Source organism: Metopolophium dirhodum, chromosome 4, assembly GCF_019925205.1.
Source record: "Metopolophium dirhodum isolate CAU chromosome 4, ASM1992520v1, whole genome shotgun sequence".
Taxonomy (NCBI): Eukaryota; Metazoa; Arthropoda; class Insecta; order Hemiptera; family Aphididae; genus Metopolophium; species Metopolophium dirhodum.
In genome coordinates, this window is record NC_083563.1 from 33,793,883 (window position 1) to 33,814,487 (window position 20,605).

Sequence of the window (20,605 nt, forward strand, 5' to 3'; positions counted from 1 at the left end):
ATGTAATGAAAAAGTTTAAAACGTTGTCTATGGAATGAAAATAATTATAGTCTATATGTCGGATAAGCAATAACAAGATGTAATCAAACTATATTAATATATTATCATAATAAGTTGTCGAGGTTAATTTCGAATGCAATTTTCTCGACTGTCGTCTGTCGTAGTCACTTATCAGTATAATAAGATTATGGTATAACATTTTTAGATTTTAAGCTGTATATAAGATAAATCTGTTGGTTTTTCTATAATTGTGATTTTTTTGATAGTATTTTTTCAGAGGGAAGTAGTGTAAGTAGTTATTTATAGCTTGCAGTTCTACCAATATAGATTGACAATAAATTGGACAAAAATCGTATTTGAAACAGGTCATAATCTTTCGAATTTCCTGTTAAATATTAAAGCTAAACATTAAATTCAGAAAAAAAATTAACTGAAATATTATGCAAGCATGGTCATGTTTAGGGTAATCGCCCATAACCACTTTTTTTCGACTGCAATAATGGCTAAAAAATTTATTTCAAATTTAATGAAACCCGAATTCTATATGTTCTATTTTTTCCGTATTCACGCCGTGATTCCATACATACATACATTGATTTCACTTATACTAATAGAAAACATTAAATGGGTTAGGAGATTGTTGCAAGATAAATGGATATGCCCTTACTCGTCATCAGGTTATCTGTATTTCGAATAAATTTATTGTATTTGATATCTAAAAAAATGTGTTAAAACCATATTACAATGAATACGAGTATAACCGGTATAAGTAATGTATTGTTATATGAACTAAGAATTATATTTTTAAAATCTGTAAAATTTAAAATAGTTATTAAATAAACAGTCACAATTGGGTATTATGTCAGTGGGCATAATCGATAGGTAGATAATACAAATCATAATAGTAAACAATTTTAATATTACAATATTATAAATAAAAATATAAGTAGGTATAATATATCACTGGTTACTCCTATAGTAAGTCATAATCAATAATTGTTCATTCTATTATAATAGTTTAATCATTAATGCTATTGAAGTAGGTACTTTTTCACATTTTAAAATGTATTATGTTCAAAGTGCCATCTCAGGATTAATTTTGCAGTGTCTGGGTTTTCAAGCAAGAGTATCTGCAGATAGCCTTTTAGACAATTTGTAATTCGTTTTAGTTCATTGTTGAGCGTTCTGAAGCATTTTTTTTTATATGTACATAAGCATAATTTTTAATCAACCGTTAGTCATCTTTTCAACTACCTACTTTCATATTTTTAATTCACAGCTAAAAGTTAATTTACATGATTCCAGTTCGATAAAATCTTATAACTTCACTAAATGTATTTCTTATTTTGAAAACTGTGTTTATTTTAAAATAATATTCGTAATTTTTATTATTTACATAATGTTTTTTAAGTTAAAAAAAAAATTGATAAGGCAGTGGGAGTATTTGATATAAATATTAATTAAAAGTTGGTAATTTACATACACTATACTGTTCTGAAAATATTACAAGAAACACGTCATATTTGTTTTTAAAACACTTTAAGTTTTATAAGTTACGTGAACTTATTACTAGAATACTAAAGCATCCTCATAAATTTTAGTTTATGTCGACATACCCTGGATCTTTCCATCTAACGGACGCACTGCAGATAGTCACAGTTATAAATATTCATTATTTCGATAAGTTTTTTACAGAGATTGTGCCCAGAAAAATATTATGTTCAAAAAATTATTATTTAAGAAGCGTACAGATATTAAGTAAAAGTTGCTCTGACGCTTGTCAATGATAAAATAATTTTCATCTGGTGAAATACTAATGCAGAAGGTAGTTTATACATCGTTAACCATGCCCCAGTGCATTATTGTGGCTTGGTGCCGAACTACTGGTAATGGTGCGTAAAAAAAATTGAGAAGAAAGCAATGAAAACTTGGTATTGAATAAACTTTCAAAAGCACAGTGTAAAACACCATTACCTATATGACAGGATTTACAATATTCACTCATAAATTTTATATCCTAAATAAGGGAGTAGGTTCTATATAAAGCATCAAAAAACTATAATATGGTTATTTAGTATAATACTTTATATAAAACCATAAGTAACTAAAGGTACCACCAGTGTTGAACAATTTTCGTAAATCACTTTAAATGTTTAACCACCCTATGTTACAAAATATACTTCTAAATTGAAAATTAAGAAAAAAATAGTATGGTCGATATGTAAGTATAGGCGCCAAGTTATAGGTACTTAAATAATTGTATACCTAATTCATGTACAGTCGTTCCGCAATTTTATTGTCTGATTAAATAAATAAAAGTAAAAATCAATCAATCAACAATTATGATTTATGGTTGTCATCCTTCTTATGTAATTCAATTTTATTATAATCAATCCATATAATTAATATAGTTACATAATTATATTATATACAATATATTATTTATATGATTGATAAATAAACATGTTTGACAGAAAAAAAAAACCATACCTTTTTGGGAAACATTGTTTTACGTTAAATATTAAAATGCTCATAACGTTGAAAATATCAAAGACAGGTGTTCAATTTTTCATCATTCAAATAATAAATTCAAAAAGCTATAGATCGTATGACGTTTGTATGACTCATTAAATAATTTAAATTGATAAGAACGTGTTTACATATTCACATCACTGAAAGGGTTGAGTATTAATAATTTAGTTCCAAATTTAATTTATGAATCGTATTTTATTATTATTTATTATCAACTATATAATAATATTGTGATCTATGCTAGTTCTACAACAACTTGACAACTGACAAAAAAAAAAAAAAGATAGAATTGACAAAATTGTGGAAGCGAACGGAAACGTTACATCGTGGATATTCGAGGAATAAACAATTGATGAAATTGCGAATATAAGAAATGTATGAAAATAAGAAAATATGTAGAAAATAATAGGAGATTCACAGCAGGGATTCATTCAATAAACATGAAAATGGTTCATTTAATTTTAAACGTGAGATATTATTTAAATAAAAATTTAAATACAAATACTGATAAAAAAAAATGTTACGTGATTTTATCGGTATATATTATCACTATATTATGGATATTTCATAGTTTTTTTTATATCAATATTTTTAAATAACAATTACAATTTATACATATAGTCAATAAATTGAAAAAGAATATGATGTAGAGAGAGTGAGTGGGTACTAGTAATTACCTACAAAAAAAAAAATATAGGTAATAATACCTATACCTACTAGATAATTATTGATTAATATTTTATAATTTGTTTAATTATTATTTTTAAAGGTGAATATAATATATTATATTAAAGTAATATAAATGTTGTCCACTATCCATATAGGTATTCGATACCTGCGTCATATATTTGATCAATTAAATCGATTATTAACATCACATGAAATCTTTGTTTTTATTTATTTGTTTCAAAGCAAAAAAGGTGGGTAAGTGGATTTCGCACTGCTGTACAGTAGGTTACAAGTAGGTCACTGTAATGGATGGTGTTAAATTTGAATTCAATGATAATTATAATATCATTCTATAAGAAAAACGATTCTGAGCGAAAACGGTCAGTCAGCCTATGGTATTACCAAGTGTGTTTGATGATATTATTGTGAATAAAGTAATTTATAAATAACCTATTTATGTGGAGCCTTGTTTTCAATTTTCAATCCTAAGCTATAAAAGTTGAACATTTTATAAATTGTTAACTACAAAATAATTATTAAATTATAAATTTGATAAATGTTATCAAGATTTGAACTTTAAATGCTTATAAATAAAAACTGTGACTAAGGATTTTTTAATTTTTTTCATCTGACTTTAAAACAATAACCTAGGAGCTTTTCATTAAATTTTCAAGCTTTTTTAAGTAACAAATAACATTTTATTGAAATGTATAGAAAAAAAACAAAAAAAAATGGAAACTGAAAATGACCGTAAACTGCTCAAAATAAGTCAAAATATTTGAATTACCTACGGTCATTTGTTTTAGAGTTGCACCAAAAACCAAAATCGATTTTCTCGAATACAGATTTTGCGTAAAAATTACCGTTTTTCCTTAATTTTTCTTTTGTTTTTCACGTCGCTTTTGAAAACTGCTGGGAAATTTTTACTTTTGACCCCCCAAAGTACCAACTAGATTCACTTTCCTATCAGTTAAGTTACTGTTGAAGACAATCCAAGCATTTTTACGGTCCTAAAAGGTGATGGCAGACACAAAAAAAAGTTAAAAAAAAAACACACATCATTGTAAAATCAATACATTCATTGCTTCGCTCAGAATCTAAAATTATACCGTTTTTTTTAAATTCAAAATGTTGAAATTTCATTTTAAACTTTAATTTAGTGGTTATTATCTTTTAGGTACACTATACATTTAGTCAATAAATTATAGTTATTTGTTTATGTAAGTTTGTATAGTGGTACGTCACAACTTATATTAGAATTTAATAAGCAAGTTTTGATCTAAAGTTCAACTGTCTAGGTAATTTATGAAGGTCAGTAAAATGCCACGCTTAAAATAGAACTTAATTTTTTTATTATAAGTAAAATATCTTAATTCTCATAAATAACAATGTTTTGACGTTGTGTACATAAATACTGATTGTCAACAAAATTAATTCATATAAGAGAGTAGATACTATTCATTTCAAATTAACAATTTATTATTTCAGAAAATTTTTTTAATATAGTATACTTTTGGCAGTATGATAAACACTAAAACTTTTATACGCACGAAAATATAATATAGAACTTTTTGTTTTTGAATGGCATACCACGTTTTTATGTAACTATTGTAAAGTGAAATAATTATGGTTTTTATTTTCACATGCGTTGATAATAATAATATGTTCTCCGTATAATCAACATTTTCAGAAATATACCCGCCTTACGAAATTATCATCTGAAATATTTAAAGTTAATAGAAATATCAGAGTCATGTGGGTAAATACTTTATATACCCACAACTGACATTGCCTAATTTGTATGAATCTGCTCTATTTCCAAATACTGTCTTGTCGATTATTTTATAGCTTGTAAACTATTTTGTTCAATATTGGATATTGACAAAACAACAGTATAGATAATAATATGCATTCTTTGTTATAAATTATAATTTAAAATACGAAATCTGAGTTTTATATTTAGTTTTAATAACAATATAGCTGTACTAAAAGCTGGTAGGTAGAAATTTTGAATATATGAACAAAATATTATATAGAACGTCGAGCATCATAAAACTTTAAAAAGAAATATGCCAAAAGTTTTTAAATATACCAAAAAAACAATGATGGATAATTTCAATAACAAATATTTCTGTAATTTATACGCACGGTATATTACGGTTCAATAACTTAATATAAAGTATTTTAAAGATATATTTAGAATATTAGCATATTTTATAAAGATAAGGTTTCGATTTCGATGAGTTTAATACTGCGTATAATCGGAATTAATCAAAATAATGGATATTGTGCATTTATGCTTAATTATTGTTTTTATATTTTAAGACCCGACCAAATGATATCTGAATTTGTACCTAAACATTGTATAATATTATCTCGTATAATTTAATCTAATTATGACCTACGGAAATATTTTTGAAACGTCATTATACCTTCAAATTAAAAGTAATTAATGGGAAGCGGACGACAAATGAATTATGGGTGGAAATGGTACATCGCTTAGGAATCATCTCGTTATTACAACCCGACGTAACCTTTGCCGACACAAAACGACGGTATCAGCATCGTTAATGATTCAAATGTTTAATTTTTAGCTCAAATAGGGTTATGTCAAATATTGATCTCCTGTGTGTTTGCGAGTTTTTGGCTGATGAAAAATATATCCGGCGAAGTAAATAACGCTAGTACGTGTAATAAAATGTAATCTTTGACAATTTTTTTTCTTCTTTTATGTTATTACAAGAGACGTTCACGGACTACAGTTGGGAAATTAAATTCAATCCTCGTTGGCCATAAACCTAAATATGCTAACACGATTTTGGCTTAAAGGAACTTAGTGTTCGTAAAATATAGGTACTTTATATTCACTTATTCTTCACCCGGCATCTTCAGACTTAATAATGTAAAACATTTTTTCCATAATTGGGAAATATATTTTAACATTGTTATAAGACTACCACTATTATAATGCCATAACGTGAATAAAAAAAAATTTAAAAACTTTAAAACAACACAAATATTTATTTACAAAATATTATTATGTTATGCGCATCAATTAAAACTAGCAGGTAAATAAAATAAAGTTGTAGCGTAATAACATTTTTTCATTATTAACACTTGCCGAAGATCTTTATAAAGTCATTAAAAATGTGTGTCCTCTAAACCACGGACTAAGACTGGAATATACAAAGCGATCCATTAAAGCTTCTACACTATTTTTTTTTCGAAAAGTTCAGACTTTTAATTAATTTTATGTTATTTCAAATAACACTAAATGATTTCGTAGTTATAATCATAATCCAATTTTCTTCATTCAATGGCTTGAAAATCAAAAATTGGCCTATATATTTTTCGAACTACTTTTTTCTCGAATATGCTTGTCTCATTTTCTTAGTTTTTCTCAACGGCCACGTCTAAAATCAGTGCATTACCATTAACTTCCGTATTAATGTCATATAAGAAGGTATATAATTATTTTTAGGGGTTTTTAAAGGGAATGTTTGATTTAAGAACTTATAGTAACCTTTATTCACAAGTTCTATTTTCGGCGGTACTTATATGTTCACCCCAGTAATTATCGATCACAAATATTTAAAATGTAATAGTCTTCTAGACTTAGTCTCTTACAACTTAAGTTTTGTTCTACTGCAGCATGATTTCTATTTTTTCACGTGACAATTTGGTTTTTTTTCTTATCAACGGTTAGTACGCCACTATTTCTGAAACCTAAATGATTTTTTTTCCTTTAACTGTTTTATAGTCTTAATAAATTTTCTAAGAGAGCGATGTCGATAAACGACCTAAAGTGATTCTTTTGGGCACGTAATTTCTTGTACTTCTTTCTCCAGTAACAGATCAAACAATACCGGTGCAACGCATCTCCTTACCTATGTCCTGTTGTTACCCTTACAGGTTATAATATTGACAGAAACAAGAAAAGGTATACTTGACATGAAAATTACTTATCATGTATATACATTTACTTTATCATGTCAATTTATACTAAGTCTAGTTTCAAAAGCTCTTAAAAAATTAATTTGAAACTTTTTTTTTTGAATTTAGGAAAATTTTAGGGGAATTTCATATTAAATTTTTAATGTTTAGATATAAAAAGATATTTTTTTTATGAATTTCTAACTCGGAATAATTTTCAATTTTCATGATTTTGAATAATTTTGTCAATATTTTAAATTCAGACGCTCATAAAAAATTATTGTGGATTTACGCTCAACTTTTTTTCAAATTTACACTAACATAAACTTAAGATGGAACTGTGTATTATTACATTTTCAAGTTTTTTGACGGACCGAAAAGTTGTATATCGATACTAATTAAAAGCAAACTAATAAATTATAAAACTCGAAATTTTCTTATGCCTTTAAATAGCTCAAAAAGAGTCGCAATATTTCCAAAATGTTATGGTGCATAGAAATTGTTAATATAAACATTCAGTGAAAATAGCATCTAAATTCTGTTATTTTTTTTAGAGTTACACTAAAAAACAATAACGATTTTGTTCAAAATTAATTTTCGCGTAAAAATCTCAGTTTAACTTGTACGGTAAGCGTATTCCCAAACCCTCTATGGCTCCAGCGTCTCTCTATAATACGCCGCTTTCATTGGTCACCATTAAAGAGCGGGGTACCAATACAAATACCAAGGTCCAAGCTTGCGTGACGACTCCCCTGTAAGTATAATTTACAAATCGTTAAAAAAACGAATTAACATTTTAATATTTCATGAAATTGTTTGTTACCCGTCGTTGATTAATATAATATTATTATGTTATCAATGTATAGTAGTTCTAGACTCCAACGTGGTCGGTTACGATGTTTGGTTCGGACCAATTATAGTTGTAGCGAACATGATAATAATATAATTAATTCTCTCTCGTTTTTCGGTGCTTGTGTCGGGCGTGCCGTGTCGTTGGCGCGTCCATTACATCGCCAAAACGCGAAAACGCCGATCGTGGAGTGCGTGTCGTAATTATATTATCAGTGTATCTATATGCCGACAAACACAATATATAATTATGTTATCTATTACCACACAGCGACGTAGGGACACGAACTGAAATGTCAACGAACATACTATCGTGTATACGCCAGGGTTTAAGATATACCTAGTTAAACTATATGGTATACACAATAGTATTTCCATCATTATTATTATTGCTTTATTGTTATTATTGTTATTTTGGTGTACATGATACAATAGCAGTAGCGCCTGGTGCCTCGGTGGCTGGGAAATCACCGCGTGGCACATGTTTAGTTGAAAACTTTATTATCAGCCATCCATTTGAATTGTTGTTCTTCTTCTTCTTATTATTATTATTATTAAGTATGATATAATTATTATTACAATTATAACAACCTAGTTATATTAAAGCCAAAGGTGTTTAAATAAATGGAAATCGTTTAATGAGTATTAAGTAATTCAATAGTAAGAACGTTAGATGTGAACATAGCCAACAATAAATTTAACTCTTAAAATTTAAAATAGCCACAAACAAAAATAACAACTTTAAAAATTAGCTCTATTTTTTTGAATAATTATTTTCCAGAACTTAGGTTTTACTATTAGTCTTACGATGATGAATATTTTTATTTGAATGATTTATAACGATTTTAGTTTTTATAAAGATTCTAAATAATGTTAATCGTAGGGATTTGAAAATCTTCACCAATGCGTATAATATTATTTTCCATACACGATACAAATTTCAAAATATTACAAACTTCAAACTATTTTAGCATACATTTATTCACACTGTTGTACGGCACACGGAATCGACTTATAAGTAAGTTAATGACAGTAATATTAACGATATATTATTATAATAGTTAATAATATTTTAATGTAGGTACGTTGTGTTTTTGGGAAAAGTAAGTTCAAAACGTATATCGTACTACTAACAGAAACATAAATTATTAATAAAATATCTTTAGAAAAAAGAGGCTGACACAGAGCACTCTCTGCAGCTTAGTCGAATTCAAATTTAACACAGTATCAATTAAAGTGACCTACTCAATGGCGTGGTCAATTTGAAACCTTCCATACAGCATGATGATTTATCCTGGTTGTTTTATAATTTTTTTTTTATAAACCTAACCTGCAAATATTCGATTTTATTAAAATTAATTTTAAGTTAATTTAAAAATCAACAAGTTTATAAAATGTAAAAAAAAAATGTTATAATACCCTCATTAATTATTAATGGTTTTGAAGACCTTAGAGTTAACGCAAACATTAAAACGTTTGGGTTGGGTCTAGGCACGAGTACCACTTAATCCGCCGTGAAAAGCGTTGGTTACAATTTACGACTAGCTACGACAAGAATACAATCGGACCGCGACCGCAAATGTGGTGACTCCGCCGTGTCGGTACAAGAGGTGGACATCTGTGCACATTATACTGCATGCCGCATTGTGTCCGACGGTGACGATTTGTGGTGACATTGTTACAATACTGTAAGCGCCTGGCCTTAAATTCAGTAATTTCATATTATTCTATGGGTGTATTGTTTGACACAGGACACCCACACCCCATTTATATCAACTTCAGACACGTCTAGTGCACTGTGTACCCCGGGGCGATTCACCCAGCACGATTATTCTATCATTGTTTGCATATTATTTTTTCAAATTCTGATTTTTGTGACATTTAAGAATACATGATGATTGTATTTTCAAATTCATAAGTAGTTTCTGAATATTAATAATCTTCACCTATTAAGAATTAAAGAATGATAGATCATGATAATAAGTTTAGAAAACATGGCGGCTAAGACAGTGGCGTCATTTCAGTTTTTGAGAGGGGAAGGGCAACATTTTTGACCGGCCTAAAATAAAACTGAAAAAAAAAAACCGTTTGCTAACAATTACATAACATTACATTACAATTGCATTTGTATCTCAATACAAATAGCCTTCTTACATAATTTTATACTTACTAGTTAGTATCAAAGGTTACTATCATAATCATAAGTAACCTATTTCTTTGAGAGATAACAATAACTAAATATAATATAATATAATACATATGAAGAGGGATACTCAAATATATTACCTATTAGCTACTATATGAAGGCCCAAAAATAGCCCATACCCCCGGCCCTACAGTCAGGGGCGTCATTTCAGCTTTTGAAAGGGTAGGGCAACTGATTAAATTTGCCGACTTCATAATATTAAAAAAAATTTAGGTTACATAGTATTTAATTTTATGGACGTATAGACTATCAATATAATATTTTTTCGGAACAAAACATGTAAGGGATCAAAATTAGTAATGAATTATGATGACATGATGATAAACAATAAAGAACATAAAACGTTTCAATTTACCCAATTAAATAGCAACATTAAAGATAGTAAAACATTAATTCGTTTACTTACAGGATTAGTTACCTATCGGCTATCAATAAGTTTATTGGAATAATAATATAAATCTAATTAAATAAATACTTATTATTTAATTATTTGTATATGTAATACTTTACAGCAGTTAAAATAACTTACAATGAAAACATAAAATTATCGTAAATGTAAATTATGTAAATTAACATAAATTAAAATTAAAAATTAAACGCATTAAACTATTAATGGATATCTTCGATTCTTAAGATTAGCAAACATATCGACAGCTTCTTCCAAGTTCACCGGACAAAGAATTGCCGACTTTTTAAAAATTCTTAGAGTAGGGCATTTGCCATAGTCTGCCCCCCCCCCCCCAAATGACGCCCCTGCGGCTACAGTGACTCGTTAATGACAAAGGGGAGGAATTCCCACCCTACCACCTCCAAATGACGCCACTGGGCTAAGATGATTAGAAAATTAAAGTAATCAGTGGTAATCACTAATCGATATTAATCTATTAGCATTTTATGATTTGTAAAAATTGTCTGAGTGATAAGTGCTAGACTAAAATAATATAATCATACATTTAATAATTTATGTATACATAAATATTTTTTTTAAAAAATGATGTACTTAACAATTTACAAGAAGAAAAAAAATAAGTTTTCTTATAAAAAAAATCGCAATATTTTTAAAAAAATCTAAGTATTTATATATTTTTAATACAGTCTTCATGTACCTTCAAATTTCATTGGATTTAGAATTTTATTAAACGCACAGTTAAAGAATAGAATGGTGATGAATGCACCTGTGTCCATATGATTTTTTATATAGGGTGATTCACCAAGCATGCTCACTCCCTTTTTTTTCAGTAATACAGTTCAAAATCTTTTTTTGAACTTTTAAATAATTTACTTTAAGGCCATATTTTTAAATTCTTGAAAATTGCTTGTACTACTGAAGGAGTGTTCTGTAGAGATACAAATTTCTATTTTTTAAATCAGAACACCTCTATTCGACTTTAGATGTATAATCAAAGAAGATAATTTTTCTGAAATTTTTTACGTATCAAAATCAAAATTCGTACGAGTATTTTTTGAGTTATTTAACTATTCTAAGGACAAGACGTCCATGGTAATGAGTTTATAAGATATGGGGGCTATGGACAATTTAAAATTTAAGTCATTAATATTAATTATTTTTAAAAACGTTCGAAGTATAATAAATACGAGATAAAATTTTATGTCTATTTTATATTTATATAAACAATTTTTAAAGACTATAATCCTTAATACAAACATTTTAACAACTAAAAAACTACTCATTAAAATTTTGAATTTGGTATATCAAAATGTTCAAAAAAAATATCCACTAAATAATTCACAGTGAAAAAGGGAAAAACTCTGTTATTTACCCACAAAATTTGATATTATTATTGTTATTATTTTTACGATTACATCGACCCCAGTCAATCTCCATTGACAGACGAAACCATGTCTATAATATAATAAACTATAAAGATAATTTAAACCTCTATCCGTCGTTATTATATGCATATAAATTGTATTGACTTATACAAATATTAATTAATTGTCAACAATTTATAATATGATGTAAACAGTAATGTAAAATTAAATCAAAATTGTTTAAATGTAAACAGGCGTTTAAGACACGATCGTGTTAGTAAATATTGTCCTGCTAATGAGGCAAATTATCATAAATAACTCGACGGTCGTTAGAGTAAAACGTAAATTCAATATTATGAATCACAATTTGTAGAGTTCCCTAATTAAATGATTTTATAATAAAAAATTATCATAAAATGAATCAATAGTTTTTCGTATACTTGCATCATAAGCAATAGCTGCTTATATTTGATAGTAAATACAATATAAATATGTTAACGTATATTCAATAAGTAAGTTATTATACTAAGACCCCCTTGGAGCCCCCTATATTTGAAATTAATTTAGACCAATAAATTGAATGTTAGTTTATACCTATGTTCATTGTCCAATTACTGTTTTGAATGTATAATATAATATATATAAATATTTATTAGCTTCTTTTCTAGGTTATTTAGCAAAAATATTTTTTTATTTTATTATTTAACAAGCTTTAAAATCAAAATTATATTTAAAAACCAAATAATATTATTTTCAATTTCTATATATTATATAATATAATATATATATTATTTTTATTGGATAACCCGCGGAAACATAGGCCATTTGGTGTGGGGGAGAGCACTGTAGGTTTTTTTAAATTGGATAGGTGGGTACACGTGTGTGTTGTGTTTTGGCAGAATTTCTAATGGGGCGCCCGTAGGTTTCTGCCGTGCCCCGGGTGGGGGCATGGCGGCACTTGTTCTAGGGACACCGTGACTTACCCGAAGAAAAATGCCACCCCCGGCCAAGGTATCGAACTCGGGTCGGATGCGTCGCAGCCGACGCCTTAGTCCGCTCGGCCACTCCGTCCCCCCGTATATATTATATATATTACATTAGTTTTTAAACGTCAAATATTTTTCTTAAATCAAAAAAAAGTATGTTAAAAGAATAATGAATACAAATCTTTGTACAAAATTTGAATAATTGGACCACTGGTATTACCTGAAAAACCGTTCCCTTTTATTAGTTTCCACAACCTAGTAAATTAGTAAGTTTAGGAGGTCATTTAAAGAGCATTTGAAATATATTACAATTTTAAGTGATTTCAGATCTTTTGAACTAACATTCATTAATAAATATTATATATTTATAGACATTCAATGTATAACAGATATCCAATATTCCAAATATTCTACTCCGACAATCTTATACAATATTTGAAAATTGATTTAAAATATTCAAAAAAATATTAAATATAGTTCTCGTACTATTAACACGAGAAAGTTATGTCAATAAAACAAATGTTTTGTTGTACTTATAAACAGAGGATTCACATCACTTATATTATTGTTATAATAAAACTAATATTACATTTCCATTCATGTATTAGTTAATTTTATATAATGACTTGATTATATTTACAAAACTTGACAACTGAATAATTTTTTAATTCATTTAAAAAAAATGTTTTTAGATTTTTTGGAAGAGAGAAGATGTATTCTGGAAAACGTTGGTCCAGATCTACAGAACCTGTACGACTCAACTGGCTTAGAGGTATGTGATCAAAAAAATAAAATAAAATTACAATTATATAAATTATTATAATATTATTGGGAGGTTTCATATTATAATAATACATATTATAAATAAATATTCAAATTGTATACAGGTATAAAATATAATAAATAAATAAATAATTATTGTTAAATGATCTCAAGTTTTATTTTTGAACTCAGTATAGGTAGGTACCTCGAACTTAAATTTAGTTCCAAGTGTCTACAACAGAATGGCATACATTAACGTATTTAACGAAGAAGTTATCCCATAAATTTTCATTCCTCCATTCTACTTTACACTCATTTCACAAACACCTGCAAGAATATGTGAAATATGAGAAAACTATAAGTACAGTGTAATATTATATTGATTATTGACTAAAGTTATAATAGAATAATATATACACAGGGATCAGGATCGTAATTTTGGTATTCCAAGTTTTTAGTTGTATAACCCCATTTTGTAGTTTCAATAGAATTTACCAATTAATCATTATAAAGTTATTTTGGATTTTTCCAATACAGCATATTACACACATCATTTTTAAGTTTTATATCTCATTTTATGATTAGTATTTAATACTTTTTAAAATAATACTCGTGTCAAATACAGTCAGTACTCTTTGAGATTTTGTGTTCGATGTATTAATAAAATGTTTATCGTATAATCATATCTTACGCAACTTGGATAAAGTAAAAATGTTTGAAATACATTTTAAATACAATATCTCTATTTACACAAAATTTGTCGATTGATAACGCTTAGATTTTTTTATATCAAAACTCACGTTGTGTTGCCGAAGTTAATTTAATCAAATTAAAATGCCATATTATGACTAAATTAATGTGAAAACATACAGCAAAATAGGCTGTTATTACGGAGTTTTTGGAGACTATGAAATTTGGACCACGCCGTATATTATTATATTTATTTTGTAACATTCGTTCAATTTGACACATTAAATTATAAAACCATAATCATATATGTTTACAAACAATTTTTCCTTGTTTAATTTCTCTTGTGTCTACATAAAGAATGTTATCAATTAGCCGGAAAGAGCCATTCCGTCCATTGCAATTGTTATTCTGGTCACGAATTTCTTTCTTTTCATTATTTTTCTGATTAATAGCTTCAATTGTGTTTTCATCTGAAATATAATTTATTAAACATAGACTGTCGGCTAGACTTAGTTGAATATTATAGCAAGTATATATGTATTTTTTTTAATAACTAAGTTTAATTTTGTCCCCAAACAGAATTGAATCCACGCTGTGAGAGAGACATTTAATCTGTTGAACAAAACAAAATACTATGTATATTACAATAGTTTCAATATAAATTATCAGAGCGACAAATCACAATTACAATAATATTCTATTAGTTAGTTTAAGTTTTCTAATGGCGCTTTTTGTCGGTTTATAAGTATTGTAATTTTTAAATTTGTGTCAATCACAAGTAACGACAACCAAAATTACAATGCACTGTTGTCTTTTTCTTGAGATGTGAAAAATACATTAAACATTTAAAGATTTTTATATTATACAAATATAATGTAATGTGTACAAATATAACATTTTTATCAATGATTTATTGAATTTTAAAGTAACAAAAATATTGCATCATTTTTAAAATGAAAAAAATTATTTTCATATTTTATAGATTTAACATATTTGTGATCGTAGGTAGCAGGTACCTATTATTTGTTAAACATACCTACTTAATATTACATTTTATTGACATAATAAATATTTAAATGTCGTTTGAAATTTTATTAGAATGTCTATAATATTATTCAATAAACATTAAAGAGCGCAAAGTTATTATCAAAATACACAATTTGGAAGTCTTTTGAAATATACATAAGTATTGAAATATTGAATAATGTATCATTTGATGTCGCATCATGATTAAGTCCATAAAAATAAATACCCGTTTACCTTATAAAAATCATTAAAACATATCACTGTTGAATATTATCAATATAAAAAAATAGAATATATATTTTTCAGAAAAAAAAGGATTAACTTTTTCCATTTTAATATAAATTTTATTTTATTGTAAGCTACGAAAAGTAATTTATTAAATGTGCCTATTACAAATGCGTAAAGAATAAATGCTATAAATTAATTGGAAATATAAACAAAAAACTAAGTTAAATATTAAATGTTAAATTAGTAGCTATATCAGGTAGTAAATTAATGTAACACACGATTATATTGTATTTTCATTGCAATATAAATTGTCAAAATATACCTTATAATATTTGTATGGCGTTAGCTTATAAATTATAATGTATTTTGTTTGTGTAATAATATTAATGTAATTAACAATTTAAATTTTAAAAATACAACAATGCACGAAAGGATGAAATTATAATAGAATTTTTCGATTCCATAATAAGTTAGTATATTACAACGTACACTATAAAGTAAATTTTTTCTTTTATAACTATTATAAACTGACGTGCGTTCCTTTTCTTTTTTTTTTTATATAATTCATTTTCTGGATTCGTGAGTTTTTACGAGTCTCTTGGGTTCGTCTTCATGGTATTTCTGCTGAAGACTTCTATTTTTGTGTGCACGTACCCGCCGTTACAGACGCTCCGGATTTACATACTGTGACCAGAAAATTATTTCGATATATGTTAGTTTTTCATTGTTGAAACTCGTTGTATGAATATAAACAACCACGGCTTTAACGTATAAAACCATATGTCTTATTTTGCTCTGAATTGAGCATACAATGTGTTAGGATTTGTTAGGTATAAAAGTCAAAAAAATATTTTAGTGATGACTAAACAATCGGTAGTTAAAAAATTAATATTTATTATTTTATAACACTATTTTTTGACACAATCACTCCCCTCGAGCCTATAAAAAATTGAACACAAATTTTAAATGTACAAATTAGGCGATTATATTGTTAAAATATTATAATAATATATATATATAATTTTTAAATGTATTAAAAATCAAAATGTAGGTACCTTTATATAACATTGTATTTAATATTTAGTATTAAAACATAGCCTAAAACATGTCTGGCGAATTAAACACTTAAATTTCTAAAAAAATCATTCGTTTCATTAAAAGTCATCTTGACCTAAAAGGTTAACATTTTCTAAAATTATTATAATAGTAATAAGTATAAATCTTCTGTTCTCCTTAAAATATTAAGTCTATAGAAATTATTGCTGGTGCGACAATTTTTCGGCTATTTTTACTTATAATATGTTAAATAAGATAGATCTGCACATTATTCCAGCTTAGCATCTCTACTCTAGATCCCAAGGATATCGGTTGTGGCTATGCAAATTTCGCGTAATGTGAGCGTAAAGGAGTTAACGGTCGTGAATAATGAATAAGGATTTTCCTCCAAATCTATTTATTAATAATTAGGTGACCGTTGTTATAGAACAGAAATTAGAGAACACGGAACAGCTTTTAACCGTACAAGCCCTTTACGTCTACCCTTACCCTTTCATAATCAACTTTCCATATAAGACTCAGTCATCCAATGGCAGACCCGGTTGAACCAATTTGCACTCACCTCATACCGTGTAATATGACTCCATCATTGATGTATATGTTAACCTTATCAAACTTGGGTCATTCGAGTATTTTGATTCTTTAGAAATGTCAACCCTGTCTCAATTTTCCTAACCCACGATGATTATCAACATTGTATTAAAGTGACATATTCTTATATATTGGCATAAATTTGTTAGCTCATTAAACAAATATTAACCAAATATTATACATTCAACGACAGACTCCTTCTATGCATGGTGTGTAATAGCATTTAATTACTTGAAAATGTCAAAACTCATTTTACCCGGCATTAACCCCAGAAATTCAAAACAATTTCAATTCCCGGCCACTTTAATCTAAACATTGAACTATTAAAAAGTGAAGAATTAAATGAAAGTACGATAAAACTAAATGATGATCGTATTTATAATTATAAATATTAAATATATATATATATATATATATATGTTTTAATTTGAATAAAAATTATTATTTAAAATAATTATTTTCAGTGGAATTTATAGTTTAAATTTTTAAATGATCATTAAAAATATAACAATCTTTAATTTTATAATTAGAATTCTTGAATGTACAATTAAAAAAATATAACAAATCGATATATTTTGAAAAAATATTATGATTTTTTCTCATATTATAAACTAAAAGCATCATTCAAAAAATTAAATTACATAAAGTCACGAATTCATAATAAAATACTCCTAATTTGATTAAGATAATATTCAATTAACAATTTAATAAACAATCATCATATAAAATATTGAAATATTAAATGTTGTTTTGCAAACTGAAAAACATTAATGAATTAAGAATTTCTTTCAATAATATAATACAAAAATGTTTTGAAATTAAATAGTATCGTCAAATAATTTCCATGGAAAACTTGATATCGTTTATAGTTATAAGATCACCGAATATTTGCTTATATAGTTATGATTTGATTGATGAGTTGCATCCGACTGGAATTGATATAGAGTCCTTGATATGAATCCAATTTTAGGTGCTCGGAATGATGACGTAAAGAAAATGTATGATTCAAATCTATCGAGATTGACTAAAGTGATATGTGTTATTACTTTGTGTAAATGTGTTTCCACAGATATTGCTGATTCTCTTGGCTGCAGATGGGATGGAACTGATAGCGAAAACATGCATTTCCGTTGTCCACCTGACTATCTTGCATCCCCAACACATTCATGATACCCACCCGCTTCACTTAATCTGAAGCTAGGTTGCATTGTCATGTTATTCAGAAATATAATATGCATTTCTGATGGTTTGTGTAATGGAACACGATTTGTAGTGATTAAAGGCAACTAGACTATAATACATTGTGAAATTTTGACTCGAGACAAGGATATTGTTTGTATGCCGTGCATAACACTTGATACAAGTGGAAGTTCCGACATTTCTTTCGTAAAGATTACGATTGCCAGTGAGACTCGCATTTGTCATGACAATTATAAATAATTCAAGGGACAAAAGCGTTGATATATTTGGATTATTTGTGACGTGAAAAGAGGCTATATTATTTACACGATGTAAATTATTTTGCGTTGAATTTTCACTATGTAAAAGTCCCGGGGGAATCAGACAGAGTGCGAATTCGTCAGTTGAAAATATTGTATTTGATGACGCATTACAGTAACGTGTGTAGTTTATACTATATTTTGTTTAAAATTTTAATAATTCATAATTATTGTATTAATGTTAATTCATATTTTAGATTCTGAGCGGAGCGATCAATGTATTGGTTATTCAATGATATGTGTTTTTTTTGTGTCAGGCATCGCCTTTTAGGACAGTAAAAATGCTTAGATTTTCTCCAACAGTATTTTTCTGATAGAAAAGTGAATCTAGTGATATAATATATTATCAGTAGTTTTCAAAAGCGCAGGAAAAAACAAAAAAAAATGAGGGAAAAACGGGAATTTTTACGCAAAATTGGTTTTTGACTAAATCGATTTTGGTGTTTGGTGTAACTCTAAAACAAATGATTTTAGATACATGAAATTTCCCTTGAATGTTTATATTAGCATTTTCTATACAATATATAATTTAAAAAATATTTTGACTTGTTTTGAGCTGTTTACGGGCATTTTCAGTTTCTTATTCTAAAAATGTCAATAAAATTTTATTTGTTGAGTCAAAAACTTGAAAATTTAATACAAAGCTCCTAATATATTTTTACAATGACGGTTGAAAAATATTAAAATTACATAGTCACCATTTTTTTATAAGCATTTAAAGTTAAAATGTTTACAAAATGTATTAAATTTAAAATTTAAAAATGATTTTGTTGTTAAAAATTAAAATTGTATAAAATGTTCAACTTTTATAGGTAAGGATTAAAAATTTAAAACAAGGGTCGACGTAAATAGGTAAATAAATTACTTTATTCACAATAATGCCATTAAATATACTTAGTAATACGGATATCATAGGTTGACTGACTGTCTTCGCTCAGAATCGTTTTTCCTATACAATGATATTATTATATCATTGAATTTAAATTTAACACCATCCATTACACGGACCCACTTGTAACCTACTGTACATCAGAGCGACACCCACTTGCCCACGTTATATTTTATATTTAGAGTTTATAAATTCTGATATATAAAAAAGATTGAAGAGAGGCTGGCAAGTGAATTGATCAATGTGTGAAGACCCTGTCTTGTTGGATAACCTGGATAACCTGGATAACAGGATTCCGTGTTGGAAACTCAAGTGACCGGAGAGCAGATCCGCTTAGTAAAATAAATTATATAAAATATACAGACTACCTACCAAAATGTTTTGAAAAATGTGCGGGCAATTAAAATTAAAGCATTCTTATGGCTCATCAATATTTATACAAAATGTTATTTTTTAATTAAAATAAAAATAACAAAATAATAATATAATTTATTACTTTACAAGGAATTCTATAAGAGCGACAATCTGTGTAACTAAAAGTTACCCTCTTTAGTTTAAATCGAATAAACTGAATTTTAGTATAAATATTATTATTACAAACAATGACGTTTAATTAAGAGGACGCTACCCATGCATTTGTTGTTTCCGTCTTACGCACGTACGACATTGCACATTTTCGCTCACTAGTTCTGTGCTTAAGTGTTGGTGATTTTTCGATATTCTCATTTTCAAGCAAGATAATAAAATGCTCATATCTCGCTTGAAAATTAAAACATCAAATACAAGCCAAAGCACAGATAATGTTCTCACCTAAAATTTTGATAATAGGTAAATTCACTCTAATATCAAAACTAACAGCACACTATTGAAACTAGTGAACGAAAATGTGTTATGTCTTACGTGTGTAAGACGGAGA

General features: G+C 27.3%; 1 protein-coding gene across 1 annotated transcript in view; it reads left to right on the top strand.

Annotated features, from left to right (window-relative positions):
* The window catches only part of LOC132943207 (protein qui-1), a 217,584-nt gene that overhangs the window by 116,459 nt on the left and 80,520 nt on the right, over positions 1-20,605 (top strand). The window contains exon 3 of the mRNA XM_061012083.1: positions 13,641-13,720. Within this exon, the coding sequence (XP_060868066.1) occupies positions 13,641-13,720 (80 nt within the window). The remainder of the gene's footprint in view (positions 1-13,640; positions 13,721-20,605) is intronic.